Raw genomic sequence first — 22089 nt, 5'->3', positions numbered from 1 at the left:
AAGTTAACGTTTTTTCTTGTTTTATGATTACTTTGAATCTTCTTTTCCAATTGTAAATTGTGGTCATGTAGTCGGTGTTTGTTCAACCGCCATTACCCACCGAGCTATGTCCGTAGGTTCTAAATGTACTTATGTATTCATAGTAAGGTAACTTGTCCAAGAGCTTAATCCATGCAACCAAATTGGGATACAAAGTGACATCGCTGTTTAAAGAAACTGCAATGAGGAGATCGATGTTATCAGTGATAAATCCGCAATGGTCAAGTTGTCGCCGGCAATTTAAGGATGATTCTGTAGGAATTTGTTCCCATCAGCCATATCGTCGATTTTTTTGCTGTGGCACATTAGTTTCTTTATCGAAGATAATAGGTTTTGTTGTTCCGCGTAGGGCACCTTCAAAGGCCATACTGGCCTCAAAGTATAAGCGGTGATCAACAACTGAACGTTTCACCAGATCTTTAGGATAGAATGAACCATCTTTGGCATAAGTATGCGATAATAGCAGGTGAATCCAAAATTGCCTGATCGTCATCTAATTAAGCTAAAAAGTATTTTATCATTTGCGTTAATTTTCAGATATTCCTCTGATCTATTACCTCGATTAGGTATGTAAATCTACAGCTTTAAATTCATATGGTAAATCCAACGTGTTCTGTGTCAATAATAAACTATGGATTGGTGGGCTGACTTCTATACTATACAACACAGTTTTTTCCATTTTTATTTAACTTTTTTTTAACAATGAGGTAAACAGATGAAATGTTTGCCCGGTCACGAGTTTCAGCCATTGTATAAGCCTAGATTTGCAAAATTTATTGCCGATTAGCTGTATATACCGTGTGCAGTGAGATTAGTCAAAAGTAAGAATGATAAAGAAAAAGATGCCAAGTTTTCGCCGTTATTTTTTTCGGGGTTTAGGTTGTGACAGATATAAGTTCATTGGCTACATAGATTTGCTTGTTTTTATATTACTGCTCATTCTATACTACCATGTATATATAACGTCGCGATGGCGCAATCTTGCTTTTATCACTTTTGATAAAGAATATAGGCCGACCTTTACATGCTTTGCTGTATTTATACACTTAAAATATTAAAATATACATTACATACCATACGTGTCAAAATGGCAAGTATTCCGGACATGCGTGAAAAATGTACTACTAATGGTCTGAGGAGGACTCTAACAGATTTTGATTTTTTTTCAAATTAATATTTAATATGATATAGTATAAGTCTAATAATAATATAATTGGAAAATAATATTAAGAAAATACCTTAAACTAGGTAAAAACAACAATTTTATCATTCTTATGTTTATATTTGATCTTATCTACATTTATTTCTTATATTATTATTATGATCAAAGTTGTGAAATTAGTGATTAATAATCCGCTGATTTCGCAATTTTATTAACCTGACTCAGCCCTTTCCATATGGTAAAAAGCTTAAAAAAATAAACCGTTATTTGATCTTGGCTATCAGAAATATCAATAAAATTATGTACGTGAATTTTAAACATAAACTCATTTTTGTATATAATCCAACAACAATTTTTTGAAACAAGTGTAAAAATTAATGATTTTATAGTTTTACGATGCGTTATGACAAGTTGTGAGTCCTCTAATTATATTCTTTGTTAATTTCCGAAGTACTTTTGTCAATGTAATCTCCAAAACATGCCTTACGTATCGAAAAACCTTGACCTCTTAGTTTATTTTTTACGAACGGGAATAAAAAGGAGTCATTCGGTCTTAAGTCAGAACTATACACTCATACAGTCGACTGCTGTTTACTTTCGGGCTCATACGCCTTAATCCTCGATTCATCATTTGTCACGATATCATTGACGTGTTTCGAAGCACGTGTACACATTTTTTTGCACTCAAATGTGTATGTAATATTAAATGTATGCTGGTCCCACTTATGCCCATAGTTGTCTCAATCTCAGCAGTAATAGTTTCCGGAACAACAACTGATTTTGGACGACCTTCCCCAAATTAGTCTCGAAGTGATGTATGTAGACTGGAGCTTCATTGTCAAAAATTGAATTAAGTTCATCTATGCACTCTTGATAAGTTAATCCTCGTGAAAAGTTGTAAAAAAGAATGACGCGAACATGTTTGCGATTTAATTCCATTTTTTGATCTGAAAGAATATTTTAAATTACTGTAAACAACATAAATCATAAACATGTCAAAACGTTCTGAAAATGCTTACCATCAAAAATGTCGGGAATAACGAACATCGATATATTTGGTCATAGGAAGACAGAGGTGAGAGTCTCACCCGATATCTCCAACTATTTATGATCACAACGATCTACCTAATTTAATTTAATTTACTTGGATGTTAGACGATCGAGAAATTGTACTCGCACTTTTCAAAGTTGCACGCGGTCTTGATATCAATGTTTCCATTCAAGTCGTGGTTGCTCCACGATGTTCAAGTTGAAACAGCTGATAACACAGTGTCGCACAAGGTGCAGGGAGAAACTCAGGCATTTGTTTCTGCAAGGGTACTTGGCGACCAATTGATTGTGAGAGCATGGTTTATCATTGTGTGTGGTTGTATATATAAAATGTACTCATATATAGCAAAGGTGTAGTTAGTATAGTTTGTACATACATATGTATATAAAGATAAATGACGTTAGCGGTGAATTTGGGCTTTGTTATGCTGCACGAGTTATTTTCCCAGGTTACCCGAACATTTTATACTCTTGCAACTGGCAAGAATCAGGCGACTAGGCCAATACCTTAACTTTTTGAGCAGCGCCGGTCTAAAATATTTTTTTTTGATAACTTACGCGTAGGTTGTACCACCTGAATCACAAGCATTTTCATTTATTCCAAGTAAAATGTGTACCAAAATATAACGGATTAATGGCACCATCATGTCAGATTTTGAGGTGTGGTTTTTCTGTTTCTAACTATTTTGTCGTTAATTTCACGTCATTCACCTGAAAGTTGTGCTTGTGGAATATGGTGTGAAAAAGTGCGGAAGTTCTTGCTGCTCAAGGGGGTAGAAAATTTTTGAAATCTTTGCTGCTCAAAGAATTAAGGTGCAAAACATCAACCAGAGAATCGGAATCCAGCCAATTTTATATATACATATATATACTAATTAAAGCTCATGCACTGGCCGACATATTTGACAAAAGGTTTGTTAGAAAAACGAATATCATTATATGAAGTATATGGGTGTCGGGGTGGTATAAATCCGATTTAATCTATTTTTGCCAATACCACATACTAATAACATTTCACATATTAAAAAATGTTCACTGAGTTTCATAAAGTAACTCATATACAATCAGCAATCATATGGCATAAAGTCAACCGGGCGGTGCCACGCCCATCATCCGATATTTACCTCGACTCCCATGAAGCCTTCTCATGCCATTATTTGGCTATTACAGCTGGGTGGTTTAAAAGATTTGTATATTAAACTAAATAGAGAGCGGAGCCCCGCAAACTTTTTCAAAATTTTTAGTCCACAGATGCCCTTTGCTACTGCGATCCCCTGTGCCAAATTGTAGTTCTAAATGTTAATGGCGTTTTGTGGGCTTGGCAGTGGTCTGATTACGCCCATCTGCGAATTCCGCCTTACATTTTTTTGCCAAAGAACATATGAACCAAGATTCAACAAGTATCTGAATTTTTACTCAAAATACAGCTTGCGCAGACAGTCTGATCATGTTATCATCATAAACAACCGTTAGGTGAACAGAACTATAATACTCTATAGCAATATGTTGCAAGAGTATACAAAACGGGCGACATTGTATACAGTGAAATTGATGGTTTTGGATTGGCTTGGCAGATTTCGGGTTTAAACAATTCGAAAACATCGAAAACTTAGTAAGAAAGCAAACAAAAATTTTGATTAATTATTCTAAAATGAGGAAAAGTATCAGAACATATCAACTGAGTGATGCTTTAGTTGGTAGTCTGTCATGAAAAAAACAAAGTTGTACTTGAATATAACGGTTATCTGACTAAATAATAACTTGATAAATAACTTTGAAAAAAAAAAATGTATTTGTCAATATTAATTTTTAAAATTGCCCTAATTAATTCATTAAAATATGCATAACTGATTCATTGCATGCCGTACGTTGCTTTGAAACCATTTTATCTTAAATCAATCAATAAATCTATAATCAAATAAGAAGATAATACATGTAATAACCTCCGTTTAAAAATTATGTCGGTTTTAATTAAGAAATAAACCAACGTTTCAAAATAAATAGGAGTCTTCCTACAAATATGACCACCAGTGTATATTATACGAGTATATTAGATCTGAGGGTGTAGAAAAGAATACGTTCCCTAGAACCTGTTTTAGTATTTTCTCTCTTCTAGTCGCTACAAATACAAATAAATATATTGTCATCTAGCAAAGCTGCCGTTATATTTTTTAGTTTTCTATTAAATATTTATTTGCATATACATATAATTGTAGTATTGAAAACACTTTTACAAAGCAAAACCGATTAAAGAACACACATACTTATGTATGTATATATATTCCAGATTAAGGTACGATGGTTATATTCTTCGACTTAATCAATTCGATTAACTGCTTAGCTCCGTTGCCGTTCGCTTTCTCATAGTGAGGTAACTGCTCCAAACGCTTAATCCATGCAACCAAATTGGGATACTTAGTGGCATCGCTATCTAAATAAGCTTGCAATGAGGAAATCGATGATATCAGTGATAAATCTGCAATGGTCAAGTTGTCGCCGGCAACATAAGGATGATCCTGTAGGAATTTGTTCACTATACCATAAACTTCCGCCACATTGTCGATTTTTTGCTGTGGCACATTAGTTTCATTATCGAAGATAATAGGTTTTGTTGTTCCGCGTAGGGCACGCTCAAAGGCCATACTGGCCTCAAAGTATAAGCGGTGATCGACAACCGAGCGTTTCACCAGATCTTTAGGATAGAGTGAATCATCTTTGCCATATTTGCTTGCTAAGTATGCGATAATAGCATGTGAATCCAAAATCGCCTGACCATCATCCAATAAAGCCGGTACTGTACCGGCTGGATTAATTTTCAGAAATTCCTCCGATTTATTGGCTTTAGCAAACAAATCGACATCTATAAATTCATATGGTAAATCCAATGCGTTCAGTGTCAATAATACACCACGGACTGGTGGACTGGCTTCTAAACCATACAATACAATTTTACCCATTTTTATTTTAATTATTATTTTTTTTTCAACCAGGAAATAACCAGCTGAAATATTTACGCGGCAACGAGTTTCAACTGACTAGCAAAATCTATTGTATATTAGCCATTTATACGCAGCGCTGTGAAGTTAATTTGTATGAAAAAGAGAGACAGACCACTACATACATACGAATGCTTTCATGTCCCATATGTGCAATAAAAATATCAACATACATAAGTATGTATAGGTACGTGCAAATTGGCGAGTATTCCAGACGTGCATCATAAACCTACTCCACATGGTCTAGGGAGTACTCTAACAACAACTAAAATTCATAAAAAAAATTATTGATCACTTAACAAAGTCCAAGACATGATATTCCTACTTTTTATAACATCAGGGGCTTCTTGAAAGACGTGCAGGTAACTAGCTTCGTCTATACCAGGCCTGTCCAACATACGGCCCCCGGGCCACCATCCGGCCCGCATAGGCCCTTCATCCGGCCCGCCATCTCTTATAGTCTTTGGGAATCCCAGTTGTATAGGCCTGAAACACGTGATGGATAAAGTAGTGCAGACAGTTCCAGGCTTTTCTGGCTGATGTCGGTTCAGATCACGAAGACATTGTATACTTCAGTCGCGTTCGCTGGCTCAGCAGAGCAGCTACACTAAAACGATTCTATTCCCTGCTAGACGACTTAAAGATTTTTCTTGTCAACAAAGACCTAATTTCTTGGTCCTTACTGATAAGGAGTGGTTGGCTGATCTGGCTTTCCTGGTTGATATAACTAAATATCTTTCTGATCTTAACTTAAAACTACAAGGGAAAGACCAACTATGCACACAGTTATACGAACACGTTCTAGATTTCACAAAAAAGCTTTTATTGTTGGAAAAGCAGCTGGAACAAAAGCAGTTGATTCATTGGGAGACCTTATCTACAAGAAAACAAGATACCTTGAATTTTGACAAGTACGTGTTGATGTTACAAAGATTAAGGAACGAGTTTGACGACAGATTCGCAGACTTCAAATCACAAACTCCCTGCATGAAAGTGTTTCAAAATCCATTTGATGTTGAAATTGAAGGCGCTGCGCAGAGTTTACAGCTGGAGTTAATAGAATTGCAAAGCAGCTCTCATCTAAAAACAGCATATAATAATTGTCTTCCAAACTTAATTGAATTTTACAAAAAGTATATTACACCCAGTCAATACCCAAACCTTACTAAGCTGGCTATTCAACACATTTCTTTATTTGGTAGTACATATGTTTGCGAGCAGCTGTTTTCTCGCATGAAATTTAACAAATCAAAAACCAGATCATCTTTATTAGATAGCCATCTTAAAGGCATTTTGCGCATAGCCACTTCTAAATCTCCAGCTGACAAAGATGCGCTGTGCAAACAGAAAAAATTTCAGACATCTCATTAATTAGATTTTAAGAATAAGAATATCTTTATATGCTAAGGCCATAGTTACATTAATAATAATATATTAAGATTTATGTGATGTTGCTTATTATAAATAAATAAATATAATAAAACTGAAGGTCATTTTATTTTTTTTTTGGCCCGCTACGGTTATGAAAATGCTAAACCTGGCCCTTCACAAAATTATGTTGGACGGGCCTGGTCTATACTCTTAAAACTCGACTCGTTCTTTTCATACTTTTGAGACCACTTTTCTTGTTAAATTTAAGCTAGTAGAACAATATTTTATTATTTATAAATATACATACATACATACATGTATACATATATGTATATAAAAATATTTGTAATCTGAACGAGAATCGAAAACGTTAGGCATTTTGTTTAATCGATTTCTTAAAATTTATCAGATATGTTTTCGTATTCACGATGATATTCGTACTTTCATACTGGTCCACTACTGTTTAACAGATAACTAGTAGCAGAGTACTCTACAACACATTCTGTAGTAATTTTTACAAAGATGTAGGCAGATATATGTACATATGTATGTAGGCATGAAGAAAGGCATTCATAAATATTTTGTAGTTCCCCGTCGGAAAAACTTTGTATGTATAGTTTCCCAACTGCCAACGAGACTTTCTCAAATTAATATGATATAGTATGAGTCTACTAAATAAATAATAGGAAAATATTTATGTTCAGATTTTGAAAAATACCTCAAGAAAACCAAAGAATTTAATTTTGTTCTTATAATTTTCGAAGTTGTGAATACGTATGTATCTATAACTAAAGTTGATTCCATTTACTGAAGTTTTATACTCTTGAAATAGTATGTTCCTACAGAGTATGGCTATTAAAATGAGTTTTGTCACATGTCAGGGCATGTCAGATTTTTTCGATATCTTCAGTAATTTTGCAATGGGATCAGGCCTAAGTTTTATTAAGTGGACGCAAGTGAAATATTGCCTTTTTCAGGAGGTATATTAATTAATGGAGTCCGTCAGAACTATTGTTGCTAAGCAACAAAGCTCAAGACAAAAAAAAATTACAAAAAAATTGTTTAGAATCATATTAGTTAAATAAAGGCACAACTGAGGTATTTTTATCTCCATCGAATTTGTTTCGTTAGATTTTTCATGAGCATGAGCACTTGCCGACAATTTGTTTGTGAGAGCATACAAGTTGCAAATCATGGTTTATCATAGTGTGCGGGTCTAAATATCTCTGTACGGATATGTATGTATGTCGCATGTTTGCACATAGATACAGTGGCGGACAAAAGTCAACATACACCCGCAGTTTTCATGATTTTAAAAACACAAAAAATTTTTAGAAAATTTGTTCATGCAGTTTTATATATAATCATAATAAACTAAATAATCATTATTTAACTTTAAACAACAAAGTTATGTGCGAAAAATTCAAAAACTACGCTGAAAGCAGTCGAAAAGTTTTAACGTTTGTTCTTTTTTGCTAGAGCTTTTAATAAGTTTCTATAACAGTTAAAAATATAAAGAAGCGGCAGCCATGTAAAAAAGCTTCTATGCCCACGGCTCTCATTTTAACTGGAGCATGTGAATTTGGAGCATATTTTGTCGCTGACGCAGGAAACATGGGATAAACTTATGGTTGCGTGAATGCCAAAACAAAAACAATAAACTAAGCACTCCTGTAAAAATAAAAGAATAGTGCTACGCTCACGCATTTACTATTCCATTTCAGCTTACACTTGATGGGGTGTGCAAGAGTATGTCAGTAAGAGCAGCAATGAAGCGCGAGTGCGATAACGCCGGCAATTTTATTTTAAATGTTTAGAACGGTTGACATCACGAGCCATAACGTAAAAGACCGCTTAATTTCACTTGTTCCTTACAGATATTAGGTTAAGTGAATTTTAGAGTGCCTGAGAATGAACTTTTATATAAGTTATGTTTTCTGTTCCTGGTTCTTGAGGTGATATTCTCAAACATTATAAGAGCTACATATGTATATGTATGAATAACATGCGGAGAGCTTAAATACTTATGTATAATATTTATAAATGAGCAGTCTGGCGATCTAAGTCGATATAGCCATATCCTTCTGGCTGTATATGCGCGAACTAGTCGCTGAGTTGTTGAGATATCGTTTTGAAATTTTTCACACGTTCTTTTCTCTCTAAGGAGCTGCTCATTTGTTAGAGTCTGATACAAACTGAACGATGAAAATAATGTTCTTGTATGGAAAACTTTTTTATTTGACAAGATAGCTGGACGAAATTTGGCAAAATTGTTCAGAACGGACCACTATAGCTTAGAGCTACCATACAAACTGGTTCATCAAAATCTAGTTCCTGCATCGAAACTTTTTATTTGTGAAGTTATACTATGGAATTTTACACTCTAACTGTATGTGTGTTAAAGCCATTGAAAATGTTGCAAACATATTATATATCTATATTGTATTATTTTTCAAGTTTGAAAATATTTTCTTAAACGTAACAGAAGACTACTCCACATGTTAAGGGCATGTAAACCATGTAAACGATTTAGCAGGCCAAACCCAACGCTTTAGCCAAAGAAATGCCGAACAACCCCAAAAAATGTTAACACCAGCAGCAGCATCAGCGACAACAGAGAATTTGTATGGAAAAGTTTGTGCCACCAGCATGCCGCAATACAGCATCAGTTGAGTTTATTATCTCCATGGGAGTGGATAATGTGCTTTCGTTGTACTCTCTCACGCGAAGCAAGGCATTCAGTGCTTTTTGGGGCTTGGCTGCCTAAAAGCGGGACAAATTCGGCTCAAATGCTGTACATATAAAGCGAATGATTTATGTACGTTGCTTGGCTAGCGCATAAAATAGTTCGTACTTAGTTGTTAATGCAATCCAATGTTAAATTGTCACTAAAAAGCAAATATAATTACGGGTAAAATATACATATTCAATATTGTAAAATAAACAGCTTTCAAAGCGTAACAAACGCAGCGGAAATTTATTAAAAAGTGAGTGCAATTAAAATATGTTATTTCATAAATAAATGCATGTATCACACATGTGCACATACATTCATACAAACAGATTTTAAGGTGGTACTCGAATTTGTGTTTAAAAACGGATGCAGTTGAACCAATTAACTGTATATTTTATAAAAGAAGTTTGTAAATGTTTTTAGGCTTCATCGTATTGAGGTTTTCTCATAAAACTATTAAATAGATGGAGTTTATTTAAAGTGTTTCTGTATCTCTACATATTTATAATATGCCTATATGTATGTATGTGGGTATGTGCTCATGATCTAATAAAATGTGTCAGAGCACAATAAGTTGGTGGCCTATTTCCACACATTTCCACGCATACTATATACATACATGTACATATGTAAGTACTTTCATATACTCATAAATACTAGCATACACACTTACATATGTACATACATAAATATTCATTCGTGCAAGTATCACTGCCAAGTGATTTGCTGCATCGCCAATTCGCAAAGTGTATTTGACCTAACTTTAGTGTTAACAAACAAACTCTTGTGTTTGTTTGATACTTGACATCCACCGCTGCTAATATATGTATGTGTGTATGTATGTGAATTGTTCTTAGAGCCGTTGGAGCCGTGGATGCGCGTGCTATCGATTCGGTTCGTTAAGAAGTCATATAAATATTTACATACCCACATATGTACATATGTATGTACATAGAGTATGTGCAGCTCATAAAATTAGTATCAACATTTGCCATTCCTCTACCCTAACACTTTGAAGCTTGACTGTGGGAAGTATACACTTAGTATATCGCTGCGTTGAGCTTCTGAAACAGTGATCTATCTCCTCCCTGAAGAACGAACTTCAATTTTCAAAGGAATAATAACAAAAGCAAGAAAAAACGTTATCTTCCACAAATACAAAAGATTCCATACTAGAACTTTATTTGATTGGTCAATTTGTTGGTTCACTATATGCTGTAGTAGTGCGATCTGAACATTTGAACCAGTTTTCCATAGGAGGGCTGGATATTAATCGATTCCCATCAGTTCGTAACGTTGATTATTTAAATATGTACATACATATATATACTTTATAGGGTCTCACCTTGCTCAGATCATAGTGTTGCTTAAGCCAACTCTTTCGGGTGTTGAACAAAAATTCTCCTTAACAACGATTTACAGCGCAGAAACTGTGTCGTTGTTCTTGTGACAGCAGAATTATGCCGAGTTGACTATTGTTGGCCGGAAAAAAATCCGGCTACGTAGACCCGACTGTCGTGTGAACGGGCAGAAGCGTCTCTTTTAGAATAGAAATCGAATATCATTTAGATGTATACATATAGTATGTCTGTACACTTATCCAAATCTAAACTCCTTCAAAGCGGTCATGCGTTGATATACACACCCATTTTGAATTTAGAATTCCAAAACATTACACCACTGGGACATTATTAAACACATACATACATATATTTATATAAGTGTGGATTTCTTTGTAATGAATCTTTATATATACATATGTATACATGTTTTGTGTAGCAATATACTAGATACCCATAAGCCCATTTTATATCCAAAGAGCATGTTGTCACATAAAATCAGAAAAGTGTGCGTGGCTATGCATTAAGGAAAACAAAGACGTATTCTCAACAAGTCAACTTAAGAACTTGTGTTTTTGAGAGGTAATGCAAGCTGACATACACAGACTAACCTCTTACCTATACATGTTTGTATGAGACTATGTCGATAAAGCCTTTTTTACAAATTCTTACTGAATACTATGCGGGTGTTGGCAGCGCTAAAGCAAGAACAGGCAAATGAGTAATTGAAAAGGAAAGAAGGCAAAGTGTTAAATTGAAAAGTTTTTGGTCTTTCAATGTGGCAGGGGGTGGTGGCATGAGAGAGAATCGTACGAGCTCACACTCGTATAGTGACTGCATTCACTAATTTCGATATTTATTTATAAGAACAGGATATATTAAGTTTGTAACATCTAGAAGAAAGCTTCAGACGTATAGAGCCTCCAGCGGATACCTATCTGATCAGTGTGATCAAAATCAAGTGATTGTAAGAACTTCTCTATTTGAAAATTATCTGCACAAAAATTGACCAAATTTTCGCCCAAATCGAACCGATCAAGGCAGCTTCGTTCTGGATACTGTAGCAGATTAAACTTCTACTTATCCAGAATAGACCCTGACATATCTAATATATCTCCAGCTTCCGCATGACACTGGTCACCTCTTTGCACGCCCTGCTAACCCTACTCATGCTTCTCTTGTGAACCGACCCCGTCGAAACGGCATGTTTTCTGGGCCTACCGTTGGATGACGTCGACGACAACTTATCTAATCCTTATCATCATAACTGGGATTAGGTACCCGTTACAACAACAACAATCAATTTATCAAATTCAAGTTAAAGATCTTTTTATACATTTCAATGCTATAGGAAATGTACCTGTGAAGGCATACATATATGTATGTACATTTGGTCTAGATCTTTTAAACTCAAAAATCAATTATTGGAAAGAGAATTACAAAATTGCGCACTCTAATATCAATTATGTACTACTAATGCTTAAGTGTAAAATCTCAATGCAAGATTTTGCGATAAGCAATCTTATTTTTTGTTCCAAACAAATTACAGTAGAGTACAAATTCATTTTTGTTTAAGCTTTAATAGTTAAAATTGTAAAAAAACTGTATAAAATTTGTTTACATAATCATATAAATGTGTATATATATTTGGAAAAAAATACTAATCAAAAGCCAAAAAGAGCAAAATTTTACTGACTTTTGACTACTGTTGGACCTTATCTTCAAAAGTTAATTAAGCAAATCCTCTCCATAAATTTGTATCAATGCAATATTGCTATCTTGTGGGAAGTCAAGCGTATTCACATCACACTCATTCAGGTAGACCGCACCTAAGTAGGCAGTGTCTGTTGCTTCTGCACTTCGACGATACAGCAGACCAATATCCTTCACTTGAATGGCGCCATCAAAAGCCACCACATAATAACGTACGCGCCACCCATTTGCCATATTTTCAGGCAGCGAAATTTCTTTGGGAATTTTTGGTGTATCTAACTTATTGCTATGCAATAGATTATAATATTTCGGCTTTAATGGTGAGACGTAGCAGCGTCCTTTTTGCAAATTCGTTGTATCGTAATAATCACCCAAGAAAAGATAACAATCGCGTGCATTATTTCTCGTACAAAAACGCAAAATGCAGTCGAATTCGCCATCCCTTGGTTGTAGCTTATAGGCGTAGGCAAAAACAAGTCCACCACTTTGTAGTTTGAAATCGGCAACAAACACACGGAAACTATTATTATACTGTAATATTCGGAGGCACGAGCCGCCATTGAAAGCGTCGGAATAGAAGCGCTCAGCAAGCTGATATAGCGGTACTGATGGCTGTAGCGAACAGCGTGATAAATTAAAAAACTGTTCACCATCACCGCCACCACTGCCGCTCACACTACTCTTTGCGCGACCATTTACATATGTACTTTTTCCTGAACCCAAACAAAAATCAGAATAAAACGGTAATATATGGTAGGGATGTGTAGCCAAATGTTCCCATAAAGAGCACCAAAATTTTTCATTGCGGCGCAAGAAAGCATCATTTACGCTGTCATCTCCCAACGGTTGTTTTATATTGTACCCAAACATTTGTAGTGTTTCATATGTCCAGGCCGGTGCAAATATGCCCGTTGAAAATCGTTGATTCACAATGCGTGCCAAGGTTTGTTTACACTGAAACTTGGCAACTTGACCACGTCCAAAGACATCGATGCCAAAAAAGGCACGCTGACATTGAGCTTGTGAGCGCTCACAAATTTCCGTTGTCATCTCTAGACTTCTATCATTCCAAGTATAATTGATTAGCATGCCATGCGCGGCACGAAAAAAACGCACATTTTTTGCATTAATTTCATTTTGCCATCTCAGGTCACCGGTATCAATGATGCTGTCATACCAGAACACCACACCGCGTTCCACTTCACTTTCCACAGTTGAGCGTAAGCGTTCTACGAGGTAGCTGAAATTATTGCGGTTTTGATATCCAATTGGAAATGTTATTGGTTTTCATACTCACTAAAGGTTTTCCATATCTTCTAATTTAACTTTGCATTCGACATTAACCAGCCAACCTTCGAAGCAATAATGCTTACACAATTTCACCATTGCTTCGACAATCTTATCTACCATTTCCTTTGACTGCAGCACTTCGTTTAACAAGTTTGAGTGCCCACTTTCGGTAATAAATGTGCCTGTGAGTCAAATAATTATATTTTTTTCAAATTAACGGTCCTTTTTACAGAAATATTTTGAATGTATAACTTAATAATACGATATATTCCAATACTTACCCAAAACTCGTACCCCATGTTTGTGCGCGGCGTTTAACCATCCACATGGCGGTATTGTGATATAATTATGACTAAAGTAACAGAAGTAGTCGATTCCGGCCCAATGGTAAAAACGGTAGTCATCATACTTCTTAGATGAGTGGTAATGTCTGCAGAATAGAAACTATAAATACAATTTTTATATTCCAAAGTTTATGTTATATACCGATCTTCCAGATAATTTCCCATCATATCGTGACAGACTAGAACTTCGCGTCTATTGTGGTTTCCAATTGGTTCTCTGTAATTACTCATCAATTGATATTGTCTTTGTAGATATATTGGCGAAATGCGAGCCGCCAAAGGAGTTACATAGCTCGCCCATTGTATGTCTTTACTTCGCAATTCGAAGGATAATAGCTGTTCGTTGGAGTGTATCGCTTCCGCTTCCAGCTTGTCTTCAATGGTAAAATATTGCATAATGGTTTGAAAATATTGAAATTATAGCGCACACGTAATAAACCTCTTAATCTTTCTAATGCTTTTTAAGCAATGCAAATATTGCAATACGGCGCAAACTTATGGTTTAATATACATAATACATTGTTTATCGGAAGCTTTGGATATATTTCTTTCTTTGCTTAGGAAGTGCAACTATAATTTTAAGATTTCATTGTTTGATTGATTTCATTAACACGTATAAAAGTATATACATATGTGAAACATTACATATAATCGAATAGAAAGCTTAACCTTATCACTAAATTAGGAATTGCATTATAAGCATGCATCCATCACTAACAATGAGTAAATATGTACATATGTACATATATGAAAAAAGTTAACTCTGGAATATTTTATAGAATCGGACGTGCTCTTCGGTGAATTAATATGTCGAAAGCTAATAAGGAATATTTACCTAAGTTTAATTTTATTTTGGGTTATTAAAAAAAAGGTATTTGTCTCCAGTTAAAATGAGTTGTTTTATTTTATAGTAGGCTGGTAATGTTCAGTCCTCCGATTATATCAGAAAGTAATAAAAAATAATATGTGAACAAAACTAATACACATTTATAACAAATATCAGCGAATAACTGCTATTTACGAATACGCGGGAAAATATTTAATGATTTATGGTTTGTGCAATCTTTTGTCACTTCCCGCTTGTTCACGAACGAAACAATTGTCATTCGCGAGTTGAGTTCTCTTCGTATGTACAAATATGTCTGCTTTTATGCAAATAAGCCGCTAAAACGCAAGCAAATAAAATTCTAATAAGCATTATATATCAGCCAATCAATGGTTATTTCAATAACATATTCAAATATATGTATAACCAATAGCTTTCACACTTCACTAGTTTGTTTTTAACACTCCAATTTAAATATAATTTAGTTAACAAGCAAACAAAAGCAGAAACCTTTCGCATTACTCACTGCAACATTCCTCCGATCCATCGCACATTTTCATTTGCACTTAAGGAATTAATCTATTTGCTAACTTTCATTTATACACTAAAAATAAATGCAAATTTTACACAATTTGTATATAAAATAAAAGAAACCAATAAAAATAAAACTAATATTTATCACTAGAAATACGACAAATGCTGTGATAGCAGAAGCCAATGGGAAGGAAAATAAAAACAGCTGTGAATTAGATAGCGATGTGAGGCATTGCGTTATCAATGTCATAGTTGCAATCGATGTTAATCGTTTTTTAGCGAGCGTTTTAGTTATCGTAATGGAATTTAAAAAAAAATAATATCAGCTCGAAAGGTTATTATCATGCATGGAAGCTCAAAATCAGATATACATAAATAATCCACAACAATAAATAATAAAATTTGAAAATGGAATTTTTAAAAGATTTCTACTATGTAGCTTACATATATTAACAAAAAATTAATTTTTCTGTGTACCGTTATCAATAACTAAATTTCCTTTCTTTTTAGCACAAACACCATGGCAATTAAATTGTATGATCCTTAAATTGGTGATTCTCCAATCTACGCCTGGACATTTTAATATTACAGTAACTTATCTCCATTGAAAAAGCATTTATAGTACCTAGAAAATACCTTACACAAGTTTACTCAAGTCCTTTGGACAATAGAATTTAATTGTATTTAAAAAAGTTTTGCTCTTATATATTACCATCAAAATGCCAGCAGGCAGGGTAGCCGGGAAAGCTGGCTATTCCAATCATTATTACAACGGTAAGTGATAAATTCGTATTATTATGTCAATTCCATAAATATTTTCTTACTAAAAATTCCATTTAATTTGAATTTATTTCAAGGGCGCTCGTACGTGGGCATCAACGAGGAGATAATGTGGGTTAGCATAGGAATGGGGGTAACAATTGCAATTCTCATAACCATTGCGTTGTGTTATATTGCACGTGAAAAATGTCAAAAACGCCAACGTGAATATTATGTGACCGCGTAGTTCCTTTCGCAATCATTCATTTCATATACACCGCTATACCGTTTACCTTTCCTGATTTAAATATGGTCAATTGTGAATCCGCCATCCATCTGAATTGTAAGGTTAACTTATGGCATTGTTCTCAAAGATTCACCTAATCATACTCACTCCTAAAAAGTTCAACGATTCCCGCGGAAGCGAGTATGTTATGGGTCGGGGGTGCAGTATGGGTCAAAAAGAAAATATTGCGACGAGTGAAAAATAAAAGCAACGCACAAGAAAACAACCAACTTCCGTAAAATAAAAAGGTATATTAAAGCATATTACATTGTTCACGCACTTACATACATATTCATGTTGGTATATATGTACATACATACGTGTGTGTGTCGTACATAAACGCGTATGCATACATACACATATACATATGTACTATTAAAAGCCATATGTACACATGTACATGTATTTGTCTCAAATGTATGGTCATGTTGTGTATTAGAATTGAAACCAAATGTATTATTGAAGTAAATTAGGACCTTTATTATACACGATTAAATACCCAGAATCCTCTAATAAGCCTTTTTATTGATATAACCTTATGTATAAAAATGGAGGTACACCTTTGCTCAATATAAATTATTAATTATATTGAAAAACATAGTTTACCAAGAAATAAAAGCGAACAGCAAAGAGTAATCACGCACTTTTATTGTTGTTGAATTTTGCAAACGAAAACGACTATATAGTAAATTATCGAAATATTTATATTTGGATTGTTAAACATAAACAAATTTATATTTGTACTTCAAAAACTGCTATAGCATTGCTGACCGTGTTATGTGATGCCAAATTTATGTATGTATGTATGTAAGTTGTATTCATGTATGTATTTATTGAAAATTGTTTACTTTTAAATATATCTATATATATATATAATAAATGAATGAATATAAAAGTATACGCTTTATATATTAGTTTCACATTAACAGTAAGTATATTTAAAGATATGTATATAAGTAGTTACATAAGGTTAGGTGAAATAATTAAACCTTAAATCCAACCAAAAAAAGAGAAAACTTTTACTTCGGCTGTTCCAGGAAAGTAATAGGATTGATATTCTTCCGCCGCGACTGTACTTCGAAAGTACGCGCACCGACTGGATTCGGTAGAGGCCGTTCCTAGCTAACGAGGTACGCGATAATATTCTGTGTGAAACTCTTTAAATCTGCGACAGAGACGTTTGATGTGATCAGGTAGACTTACCCAGATGAATGAGCAAATCCAAGGTGAAAACGATGCTCATTGTCTTTTTTGACATGAAAGGATTGTCCACCATGAATTTGTTCCTCTTGGACAAAACGTCAACGCCAAGTTTTACTTGGAAAACCTCAAGAGACTCAAACGAAGGGTCTATCTGGTCCGACAAGATATCGCAGCCGATTGAAAGTTGCACCACGACAACATACCGCCTTTCTTGTGAACAGCTACCTAACCAAGGCCGGCATCCCAGCGCTTCCGCAGCCGCCCAGATGTGGCCCCCTCGAACTTTTTTTGTTTCCTTGCCTTAAAAGGCCGATGAAGGGCAAGCATTTTGAGAAGACAGAGGGGATCTAAGCAGTAGCACTTCGGCTCTTAAGGCTATTACGAAGTATGCCTTCTGTGACGCCTACAATGCTTGGACATCGCGCTAGCAGCGCTGCATCGACGCAAAAGGAAAGTTTTTTAAATCGACTTAGTCCTCTTACCTTCCGGACAAACCCTGTAGTTGAACCTAATCAGCTCGTCATGCTGACCATTTCTATATACATACTATGTATATTTTCTAGAATCTCGGACGTTTCCTTCTGCATGTTCTGTATAAAATTCGTGTCAAACTTAACATACCATGTACAGGATATAAAAATTCAAAGCATATAAAGCAAAAGCCAGGTCGGAAAATATAATTTTTTCAATTGAAACACAAATTATTCACATTTCTGTTGTTGCGGAAAAAAACAAGTTCATCAAAGTCAAATTTAAGAGCCATAAAAAGGACTCACAAAATGTTTTTATTTGTCATGTAAAAGAAGATTTCCTAAACAATATACACTTGTTCATTTATAAATACAGTGAAAGCTCTCTAAACGAACGTTCTATTAACGCACACCTCCATTAACCGTGCACCTTGGCCGGTCTCAACATTTCCTGCATTTTTTGATATTTATTAAAGACAATCTCTTAACCGGACAGAAAGGCTGGTCCCGCCAGTCTACGCTTTTTGGGGATTTCACAATATTATTTATTTCTTATGGCTTGAGTTTTGCCAATACCGGTTTAATTATTTCCTCGCTTGCTTTCAAACCTTTGGCGTTTGCTTTCTCATAATATGGCAACTGCTTCAAGTTCTCCAACCACGCTGTCAATTTTGGCCATTTGTCCGCCACCACTGGCACAATTAAATCCATAACAGTAACCGTTGATAGGAGGCTGAAGTCAGCTATGGTTAAATGATCCGCAGCCATATATTCATTTTGATTGAGATAAGCCTCCAGCACAGTGTATACATCGCAAATGGCTTTAAATGCTTCATCAACCGCCGCTTGTGGCAATTCGCTTGTAAGTAATGGACGCAAACGATGCTTCATTGTTTCGTTAAAGATAACACCATTCTCATAGTGCAAACGTTGATCGACAGTGGCGCGTTGATACAGATCCTTTGGATAGAGCGAATCATCTTTGCCATATTTGCTAGCCAAAAAGGCGATAATGGCGTGAGAATCGGATATATATTTGCCATCAACTTCGAGTAATGGAATTGTATGCGCTGGATTCTTTTTCAACTGCTCCTCAGAATATTGTTCACCTTTTAATGTATCCACCGCTTTAAGTTCGAATTCCAAATTCAAAGCATTTAGTGTTAGTAAAACGGCGCGTACCGGCGGACTTCTGTCGATGCCGTAGAGAACGAGTTTTTCACTCATTTCGGATTTTTATTTACTTCTAGTCACTACAAGAGCCAAATTTCGACTAAAATCTTGGTTATAAATGTGTCCTATTTGTAGGGAAATTTATACAAGTCACACATATGTGCGTGTAATGCTGATAAAGCACATTTGCCAATTTGATGATACACTTAATATTATACATACTTATGTATGTATGTATCTTATCTTTGTGCATTAAATTCAAGCAACCGGAATGATAAAGAGTTTACAAGCAAACAAATCGTTCAAACTAAAGCATTTTATTAAGTTTTATATAAAGTGAGTTTGTCATGAAAGCAATTACCTGAAGTTATATATATTTTACATAGATATACTCGTATAACATACTTAATAAATTTAAAAACGATTTAATATACGGAGAAGCCGGTGCAAAACGTCAACCAGAAGATCAAAATCCAATCACTGATGACTAATTCGGCATACGGTTTGTAAGAAAAATGAAAGTCATTATACAAGTAAGGAAGGGTTAAGTTCGGATGCAATCGATTATTTTATAGTACTCTTGCAACTCATAAAATATTGGGTAGTCGAAAAAGTCTTTTGTCAATAAAGGTCGGAGCAGTCGTATATCTCCAGTGCTACCAATCACATTGTGTCATACCATATAGTGTTGGACAGGTGACATTTTAAGCTTCATTTTCTGTTCAAAAACGAGTGAAAACACGAAGAAATTTCGTTATATTTTGAAATTTTTATATAAAAAAGGGAAGAATGTCAGGTAAGCCATCAATGGAATTTGTCAAGTTTTCGGAGACGATGCTGTATCAGTTCGTGAGCACCTTGCTCTGGTGGTCCCATCGTGGAAAAAGTCGATGAAATTATGCAAATGATTGATCAGGACCGTCACATAAGCAGCCATGACATCGCTAAGGAACTTGACATTCATGATCAAACGGTTTTGAACCATTTAAAAAAGGCTGGCTACATAAAGAAGCTCGCTGTTTGGGTACCACATGAATTGTCTGTGAAAAATTTAATGGACCGCATTAATATCTGCGATTCTTTGCTGAGACGGAATGAAATCGAAGCCATTCTGAAGCGAACGTAACAGGAGACGAAACATGGATCTAATACGACAATAATGAATGAAAAAATCATGGTTCTAGCGTCGTGAAGCTCAACAAATGGTCGCAAAGCCAGGATAGACGCATCGAAAGGTTATGCTGAGTGTTTGATAGGATTGGAAAGGAATCATCCTCTATGACCTGCTCCATCCCGGTCCAACGATTGATTCTACATTTCACTGTCAAAAACTGATGAGATTGAAGCAAGCAATCGAAAAAACGGCCAGAACTGATCAACAGAGAGGCCTTCGTCTTTCATCAGGACAACCTCACACATCTTTGATGACTCGGCAAAAACTGGGAGAGCTTAGCTGGGAAGTTTTGATATAACCCTGAGCTTGCACCATCGACTACGATTTGTTTTGGTTAATGCAGAACTCCCTTAATGGAGTAAAGTTGACTTCAATAGAAGCCTGTGAAAATTACTTTTCGCATTTTTTATGCCGAGAAACCAGAAAAGTTTTACACTGATGGAATAATGTCTCCAGCGGAAAAATAGCAAAAAGTGGTCGAACAAAATGATACATATTTGGTTCATTAAAGTTTTTCGACTCCTCAATTTTATAACTGAATTTCAAGCATATATCTCACACATTGACCGATATTTGCGGTAAAAAGTCAACTATAGATACTTGGTTCCAAATAGTCGGTACCTAGGGACTTGAACAATGTTGGATTTTGACAATTTGTGGTCAAAGGTTGCATACGCTAAATTTTATTCCATTATTTGTGTTGCTTCTTGGTTTGTACACTGGAAAAGAAAGAGTTAGATGGAATTTAAAACTATGTTACATGGGAAGTGGGCATGGTTGGAATCCAATTTCACACATCCTCTGTGCCAAATTACAGTTCCATATTTTATTTTAGTGCTTAGTTATTCCTTTAATTGCTTTTTGTGGGAGTCGCATTGGTCTGATTATGGCCATCTACAAACTCCGCCTTACTTCTTTGCCTAATTTCAACTCTTCTCGTCATTCTGATCATTTATAATCCTATACCTATCTCGCTTAGTGTTAGGTGATACGTACAACCGTTAGGCGAACAAAACTTTTATAATCTGTAGCAACATGTAGCAAGATAACAATGGGAATAAACTTAATTTTCGGCTGCAGCTATCATATTTACTCTTCACAGCTGCATTTTTATAACATACTTAAAAGGGTATAAAAAAGTATTTACGTTTATATCATTCCGATCGATCGGTTTGTACGACAGCTATACATATGCTATAAAGAACCGATCTTCAAAAATTGTTCGGAGACTGTAGCACTACCTTGGAAAATAATATATACCAAATTTCATCAAGATATCGTGTCAAATAAAAAAGTTTTTCATACAAGGTCTTCATATCGATCGATCTGCTTGTGTGACAGCTATATGCTTTAGAAATCCGATATCGGCGGTTCCGTGAAATGCGCTGTAGAAGACGACAACAAAACTTCAGATCAATATCTCAAAAACTTAAGAACTAATTTGCGCTTATAGACAAATGGACATAACTAAATCGAGTAAGCTCGTCATCCTGTTCATTTCTATATGTAAGATCTTCGATGTTTCCTTCTTAGTATTACAAACTTCGTGGTAAACTAATTACATGCTGCTCAGGGTATAAAAAGTACAATGCGCCAATAACTTAAATATAATAAGCCCTTTACAA

At 35.0% G+C, this 22089-nt stretch overlaps 4 protein-coding genes and 1 pseudogene across 5 annotated transcripts; 1 reads left to right on the top strand and 4 right to left on the bottom strand.

Moving 5' to 3' along the window:
* Positions 1-82: 82 nt before the first annotated feature.
* Positions 83-718, bottom strand: LOC120773041 (annotated as a pseudogene).
* Positions 719-4416: 3698 nt separating this feature from the next.
* On the bottom strand, positions 4417-5289 carry LOC120771159 (glutathione S-transferase 1-like). Its single transcript, XM_040099038.1, has one exon. The coding sequence runs from the start codon at positions 5206-5208 to the stop codon at positions 4540-4542; it is 669 nt and encodes a 222-aa protein (XP_039954972.1). The 5' UTR covers positions 5209-5289; the 3' UTR covers positions 4417-4539.
* A 3817-nt stretch (positions 5290-9106) lies between these two features.
* Positions 9107-17114, top strand: LOC120771158. The gene is made up of 3 exons (XM_040099037.1): positions 9107-9605; positions 15910-16173; positions 16257-17114. The coding sequence occupies exons 2-3, from the start codon at positions 16119-16121 to the stop codon at positions 16403-16405; spliced, it is 204 nt and encodes a 67-aa protein (XP_039954971.1). The 5' UTR covers positions 9107-9605; positions 15910-16118; the 3' UTR covers positions 16406-17114.
* On the bottom strand, positions 12344-15549 carry LOC120771157 (cytosolic endo-beta-N-acetylglucosaminidase). Of its 2 annotated transcripts, none has more exons than XM_040099033.1 (5): positions 15376-15549; positions 14182-14413; positions 13977-14125; positions 13703-13877; positions 12344-13645 (listed from the first exon to the last, which is right to left on the bottom strand). In XM_040099033.1, the coding sequence occupies exons 1-5, from the start codon at positions 15410-15412 to the stop codon at positions 12421-12423; spliced, it is 1818 nt and encodes a 605-aa protein (XP_039954967.1). In that variant the 5' UTR covers positions 15413-15549; the 3' UTR covers positions 12344-12420. The 2 variants fall into 2 exon arrangements, with proteins under 2 accessions (XP_039954967.1, XP_039954970.1); XM_040099036.1 differs by having other exon boundaries at positions 15392-15549.
* A 1273-nt stretch (positions 17115-18387) lies between the features above and the next one.
* On the bottom strand, positions 18388-19410 carry LOC120772692 (glutathione S-transferase 1-like). Its single transcript, XM_040101431.1, has one exon. It carries the CDS (start codon positions 19342-19344, stop codon positions 18670-18672), a length of 675 nt encoding a protein of 224 aa, XP_039957365.1. The 5' UTR covers positions 19345-19410; the 3' UTR covers positions 18388-18669.
* Positions 19411-22089: the final 2679 nt, after the last annotated feature.

Source organism: Bactrocera tryoni, chromosome 3, assembly GCF_016617805.1.
Source record: "Bactrocera tryoni isolate S06 chromosome 3, CSIRO_BtryS06_freeze2, whole genome shotgun sequence".
Taxonomy (NCBI): domain Eukaryota; kingdom Metazoa; phylum Arthropoda; class Insecta; order Diptera; family Tephritidae; genus Bactrocera; species Bactrocera tryoni.
The sequence above is the reverse complement of the archived record's forward strand: the minus strand, read 5'-3'. Positions and strand labels throughout refer to the sequence as shown.

Excerpts from the sequence above, each read along its gene's own strand:
- LOC120771158 (XM_040099037.1), top strand. The coding sequence starts at position 16,119 with ATGCCAGCAGGCAGGGTAGCCGGGAAAGCTGGCTATTCCAATCATTAT. Across the intron at positions 16,174-16,256 it reads TTCCAATCATTATTACAACG|GGCGCTCGTACGTGGGCATC; the intron begins GTAAGTGATAAA and ends ATTTATTTCAAG.
- LOC120771159 (XM_040099038.1), bottom strand. The coding sequence starts at position 5,208 with ATGGGTAAAATTGTATTGTATGGTTTAGAAGCCAGTCCACCAGTCCGT.
- LOC120772692 (XM_040101431.1), bottom strand. The coding sequence starts at position 19,344 with ATGAGTGAAAAACTCGTTCTCTACGGCATCGACAGAAGTCCGCCGGTA.
- LOC120771157 (XM_040099033.1), bottom strand. The coding sequence starts at position 15,412 with ATGGATCGGAGGAATGTTGCAGTGAGTAATGCGAAAG. Across the intron at positions 14,414-15,375 it reads TGCAGTGAGTAATGCGAAAG|ACAAGCTGGAAGCGGAAGCG; the intron begins GTTTCTGCTTTT and ends TTACCATTGAAG. Across the intron at positions 13,878-13,976 it reads ACATGGGGTACGAGTTTTGG|GCACATTTATTACCGAAAGT; the intron begins GTAAGTATTGGA and ends TTTGACTCACAG.